At 52.2% G+C, this 6,378-nt stretch overlaps 1 protein-coding gene across 1 annotated transcript in view; it reads left to right on the top strand.

The window, feature by feature from the left end:
- The first annotated feature begins 625 nt into the window (after positions 1–625).
- Positions 626–6,378, top strand: part of MECOM (MDS1 and EVI1 complex locus) — a 348,406-nt gene continuing 342,653 nt past the window's right edge. The window contains exon 1 of the mRNA XM_056358820.1: positions 626–789. Coding sequence (XP_056214795.1) covers positions 753–789 — 37 coding nt within the window. The 5' untranslated portion in view covers positions 626–752. The remainder of the gene's footprint in view (positions 790–6,378) is intronic.

Here is a 6,378-nt window from a genome sequence, read left to right as displayed (position 1 = left end):
TAATTAAAACAGATTAGAGCGGTCGCTGTTACTGTTTTAAAAGAGCTTTTTTTCTGCCGAACTGGTGGTGGCTGAACCGAGCTCAAGGTGGGGGAAAAGCGTGTACGCTGGGGAAGTGTGCGCTTTAATGGTACTCATACATAGTAAAACATATTATCAAATTATCTGTATATATGCAGAGATCTACGATAATTGCGGCCGGTTGAGAATAAACTATGTAAATGTTGAAATAACACAGAACAGCATAAATATCCCGTTGAAAAAAAAAAGAAAGAAAAAAAAAGATTAAAGCAGAAAAAGGGTGTAATTTCTCCCAGCCCCTGCCCCTGCCCCGGCGGGAGCGCGGGTCTCCCCCCTATAACCCCTCCCGGGTGCGCAGGCAGCGAAGCGGCTGCTCCGCGGTCGCGCAGCCCAGCGGAGGCTGCCCGCCTCGTCCCGGCCGGTCCCGGCCCCGGTGCCGGCTGTCAGGGTCCCCACCGGCGGTGATGGATCGCTGCAAACTTTTTTTTGGCGGCGCTGAAATGTTGAAGAGCGGGGGGGAGCCGCCCGTGCGCATGTGCGAAGGTGTCCAAACTGACAATGCTGGAGAGATAGCGAGCCGGGATTGAGAGAAAGGGAGAGTGTGTGTGCGAGAGAGGGAGAGGAGAGAGGGAGAGGGGGAGCGAAAAAGGAGGAAAAGCTCCGGGAGGAAAAAAAAAAAAAGCCCCCCCCCCCCCCAACCCCACGCCAGCATCGGCCGCGGGACTGGCAGCATGCGATCCAAAGGCAGGGCGAGGAAGCTGGCCGCAAGTAGGTGCAATACCCCTTTCTCTTGGCTTTTCACCCTCCCTCTCTGCCATGTTGCATAGACATGTCTGATGCGGCGCGGAGCTCGCGGGCAACCTGCAGCATCCCCCCCCGCAGCGCGGCCCGGCCCGGCCTGGCCCGGCCCGGCGGGGAGCGGGGGGGGGGGGGGGGGCGCGGCGGCCGGAGCCGGGCTGGGGGCTGCGGGCTGCCGGCGGGCGGTGGGGAAGGAGTTGAGGAAAAGTTCAGTGGCGAGCGCTGGAAGTTGCTGCTGCTGCTGCTGCCGGGGGCTGGAGTGAGGGGGGGTCGGGAAAGGGGGGGTGCGAGCGGCTCCGGGCCCTATAGTGGGCGCTGTCGGCTGCCGGCAGGGCTGGGGGCCGCGGGGGGGTGCGTGTGTGTGTGTGTGTGCGTGTGCACGGAGGGGCAGCGGCGGCTCTGCGGGGGAGGCGGCGAGCCCGGGCGCAGGTAGCCGGTGCGGAGCTACCGGGGACACCCCCCCGCCACGGCCCTGCCGCGGGCTTCTGCCAAAACCTGCCCCCCCCCCCGGCACCAAACCGCGCGTGGGAGCGGAGCGTGCGCGGGGCGGCGGAGCGGGGCGGGGGGGCCGCCTCGCGTGGCCGGGATGCCCCACGCCGGGGACACCCGGGGGGGGAGGGGGGGGCAGAGCGGAGCAGTTCCCAGCCTGCTGGAGTCACCCGCTAAAAGTTGATGTAAATGTTGTAATTTCAGGCGTTTTTCCAGCACTTTTTATACAGTTTGGCCGCCCGAAGGTCTGTGTTCCGCGAGGCGAGGGCTCGGCCGTCCACACGCAAAGCCCGACTTATTTAATTATTTGTCTTACGCTCACCCCATCTGTTTCTCCTTTATGATAGGGATCTTTGCCTTTAACTGCTGCAGTGTTGGGGCGCTTTTTTTTTTTTCTTCCTTTCTTTTTTTAAAAAGAGGGAATCAACAACAAAACTTTGCCAGCTTTCGCCTCCTATTTTAAAAGCAGCTGATGTCTTTATTTTCTCTGACACATCTGGGCAAGTTTCATTTGATATCCATGGCGATGGCAACTCACATTCCCGAGTGAAAAAAAAAAATGGGCAGGCGAAAAAAAAAAAAAAAAGTCAGATGAAATGTTGCATAAGTTGCGTGACGTAAAAAGCAGATGGTTATTTACTTTTTATTTGTGAAGGGGAAAAAAATAATAGAGGAGCGTGGAAAAAGGGAAGCGAAAGATGTCTCCGGATCATCATCAGCTTTTCTGTGAACCTAACAATAACAGCAGCAACCTGCATTTGATTAGGTGATATTAAAGTGGATAATCCAGCGCCCACAATTTGGAAACAAATGTTAAATCTCCAGGTTGCCATCCCTGCTTTGGAGCTAATTATGGAAAAAAAATCTCACGTGCCCGACAAAATCCGTCAGGTTTCCTTGCCTCTCCCTTGTTTGCCTCTCTGCGCAGCGATGCAGGGCTGCTCCTGCTCCTGCTCCTGCTCCTGCTTCTGCTCCGCGGGCGAGATCCGACCGTCTGCAAAGTTTCTGCTCTGGGCTGCGCGTCTTGGCTTTCGCTGCAGCAGCAGCAGCAACAGCAGCACTTTCCACCCCAGACAGATGCGTTGCATTAAATAATCCTTCGGTTACAATCCGCTCATAAAGGAAATAATATTTTAAAAAGCTGGGAATTTTTTTTGGTATGTGTTTCGCAAAGCTGTTTCTTTCACCCCTAAGAGCGTCTCAGTTTCATGGCAAGTGGAAAGGAGGGTTAGAGGCGACCCCTGCAATTTAGTCGTTCGAAAGGAAAAGTTTTTAGCTTTTCAGTTCTTTCTGGCTGGGCTGGGAATAGAAAATACTTTGTAGCCTTCACCCTCTTACGTGGAAAACGGTACAGATCGGGATCAAGCGTGCTTCTTTTATTATTGCACTTTTACTGCTTTGTGCGTGAAGGTAAAATCGCCCCGACTGCGTGGCTGGCGCTAATACCCAGGAAAGCTTTGTCCTCTTAATTAAGGCAGATTACCTGAAGCGCGCATTTTCTTGACCTTGGTGTAAAATTGCTAAAAAATAATGTTGAGGCTTTGGTGTCGTCCACCCCCGCCCCCCCCCCCCCCCAAAAAAAAAAAAAAAAAAGTAAAAAATAATCAGAAGAAACACAAAGAGCTACGCAGGGAATAGCTATTGAGTTTTCAAAATGTCCAGCTGTAAAAATAAGGGAAAAGCCACGCTGAGGTCTCTCCTCGCCACACTTTAGGGAGGCGGCCGGCAAGAGCGGGGCCGGGGCCCGGCGCTGCGGGCCCGAGGGATGCGGGCCCGGCCGGCCGCAGCCGCGCTGCACCTGTGCGGGCATCCCGCTCCGCTCCGCGCCGGCACAGGACCCGGCCCCCGGGGCAGCTGCTTTTCCACTCGGGTGGGTTTGTGCCCGTCTGGTGAAACCGTATCCCCGAATAACCCCCCGCCCCATCACGGGCCGGCGCAGCCCTGCAGCCGGCCTGAGGTAGCCCCCTGCCACCCAGTAGCCTCATAAAGAGACAGAAGGTGATCAGATTAGGGGAACACACGTGAATAAGGAGGCACTTGTTACTTTTACACTTTATCACCACTTTTTTACAGGCAATTTAGTGCAGTCAAGGTAGATCCAGATCCCTCTAACCATCTGAGATAGTAAAATAACACTTTCCTAAGTTTCAGCAGGTTTTCCTGCGCCTGTAATTTGCCCTCAGTCTAGTACTTAAAAGGCTTGATTGAAAAACAGAGCTGGCAAGTTTATTTGCCTGTTTAAGACTCTGTCCGGGAATTTGTTTTCGAGCAGGGAAACGTTTGCCACGTCCAGGCTCCCGGCCCTCGCAGCGATGCTGTTTATTTGCCACCGCTTCACCATTACCTCGGCCTCAGCGCGCCTCCGCTGCCGCTGACACCGTGTGTCGGTGCCCCCCCAGCTCCGCCGCTGGGCCCCGCCCGTCCCCGCCGCGGCTGCCAGCGGCTCGGCACAGCCCCAGCACCGGGCACCGGGCACCGGGGCGCCGAACGCCGGCCCTGGGCTCGGCCCGGCCCCGCGGCATCCCCGGCGCGGCGCTGTCCTGTCCCCGGGTGGCTTCAGCGCGGCGGCTGCGGACACGGGAGGCTGCGGGGACGGGCGAGACAATCCCATTACATGCCGGGCACATTTTCACCAGGCACTTCATTAACCTTTTCAGGGCAGAGAGCGTGCGTGTGGCTTTTCGCTCCCTCTTTCTGCTTTTTCTTCTTTTTTCCACCTCCCTCTCCCTCCTTCCCTTCTCTCTCTTTCTCGCTCTCTTTCTTTCCCGTTCTCTGTGTCGCTCCCCCCTTTTCTTTTCTTTTCCCTTTTCTTTTCCCCTTTCTTTTCCCCTTTCTTTCCCTTTTTCTTTTTCCTTTTTGTTTTCCTTTTCCCTTTTCCTTTTCCCTTTTCCATTTCCCTTTTCCATTTTCCCTTTCTTTTCCCCTTTCTTTTCCTTTTTCTTTTTCCTTTTTCTTTTTCCTTTTTGTTTTTCTTTTCCCTTTTCCTTTTCCCTTTTCCATTTTCCTTTTCCATTTTCCTTTTCCTTTTCCATTTTCCTTTTCCTTTTTCTTTCCATTTTCCTTTTTCTTTTTCTTTCCTTTTTCTTTTTCTTTCCTTTTTCTTTTTCTTTCCTTTTTCTTTTTCTTTCCTTTTTCTTTTCTTTCCTTTTTCTTTTTCTTTCCTTTTCCTTTTCCTTTTCCTTTTCCTTTTCCTTTTCCTTTTCCTTTTCCTTTTCCTTTTCCTTTTCCTTTTCCTTTTCCTTTTCCTTTTCCTTTTCCTTTTCCTTTTCCTTTTCCTTTTCTTCTTGCCTTCCCTTCCCTCTTCCCTTGCCTTCCCTTCCCTCTTCCCCTTGCCTTCCCTTCCCCCTTTCCTTTCCTTCCCTCTTTCCTTTCCTTCCCTCTTTCCTTTCCTTCCCTCTTTCCTTTCCTTCCCCCCTTTCCTTTCCTTCCCCCTTTCCTTTCCTTCCCTTCCCCCCTTTCCTTCCCTTCCCCCTTTCCTTCCCTTCCCCCCTTTCCTTCCCTTCCCCCTTTCCTTCCCTTCCCCCTTTCCTTCCCTTCCCCCTTTCCTTCCCTTCCCCCTTTCCTTCCCCCTTTCCTTCCCCCTTTCCTTCCCCCCTTTCCTTCCCCCTTTCCTTCCCCCCTTTCCCTTTCCCCTTTCCCCCTTCTTCCCCTTTCCCCTTTCCCCTTTCCCCTTTCCCCTTTCCCCTTTCCCCTTTCCCCCTTTCCCCTTTCCCCTTTCCCCTTTCCCCTTTCCCCCTTTCCCCTTTCCCCTTTCCCCTTTCCCCTTTCCCCTTTCCCCTTTCCCCTTTCCCCTTTCCTTTCCATCTCTATTTCTCTCTCTCCCACCGTCTCTTACTTGGGGTCAACAGTCACCACTTAATTTGGGACCAACTTTGTGGTGCTGCAGTAGGTGACGCCGCCTGGGGGCTGAGCCCATGGCCGAGCTCCCTGGTGCCTTCCAGCTGCTCCCCGGCAGTGCCGGGCCAGCCATGGTGCAGGGCAGAGAAAGGACATAAAGGAAAAAGACGGTCCAAAAGGCAAGCTCATTATTAATACAGCCCTGCTTGTAAATGAAAAAATGTAACCCTTGTTAATTAACGCTGTTTACATGGGGTACAAGAAACTTAAGAAATGTTTCTACAAAGGGGAAGGAACTGTTTACAAAACTCTTTCAAAAGTGTGACATATTGCTGCAGTTCCAGCACTAAAAAGCCAAACACACTTACACGCCTTTGAAGTTGGCTGGCTGAGGCAACATTATTTGAGTCGGATTCAGATATTGCTTGTGGGTATAACTAATGGCTTTTACCTAGTTAGTGGGCTGGGAGGGGCGAGGGCCTGGGCGCCGTGGCCATTGGGTCCCTCTGGAGAGCTGGGGCTGGCTCCCTGCCAGCTCTGTACAATGTCAACATTGAATATTTGAATTCCCAGACTCTATTTAACAACTTTCTAAATAAATAAACTCATTGTGTGTCTGTGTTTAAAATTATTTCACCTCTTTCATGAAAGCTACAGCATCTTATACACCGGCCTCTCAGGCTGCTTTTCCCCCCTTTTCTTTCCAAACAAACACAAATGGGGCTGAGCACAGGGATTTTTTTTTACTGCCTCATATCTCTCCCTCTCTCCCCTTCTCACTTTCTGTCTGTCTTCTTGCAAAGCATGAGTGGAGCTGCTCAGACATCCCACGATGTCCTTAGTGGGACGGCTCTGTGCGCCTTGCTATCTAATCATAACTAAAACCAAAGCCAGGTTCACCAAGTCAGTTAAATATTAATCATTTCTAAAAGGAGGCCCATGTGAGTGCCATTGCTGCAGCGGTGCCCTGTACATACTCAATCATTTTGGCTGCTGTACCATAGGCGGGCTCCAGGGACAGCTTTCATTGTTGTTGCCATAAATGGCTATTAGTGTTCATATTCACCTATTCACCTAGTTATTTAAGTGCACATAAGTGTGTATGTGTCTGTGCTTACTGTATACGTGTGCATATGTGTGTGCTCATGACATATCTTTCGGTTTATGCACAGAGATATATCTCTCTGTGCGTGTGTATATATATGTATAAAATACCTATATATGTACGTGCAC

The sequence above is a fragment of the Falco biarmicus genome, chromosome 13 (genome assembly GCF_023638135.1).
Source record: "Falco biarmicus isolate bFalBia1 chromosome 13, bFalBia1.pri, whole genome shotgun sequence".
Taxonomy (NCBI): domain Eukaryota; kingdom Metazoa; phylum Chordata; class Aves; order Falconiformes; family Falconidae; genus Falco; species Falco biarmicus.
The sequence above is the reverse complement of the archived record's forward strand: the minus strand, read 5'-3'. Positions and strand labels throughout refer to the sequence as shown.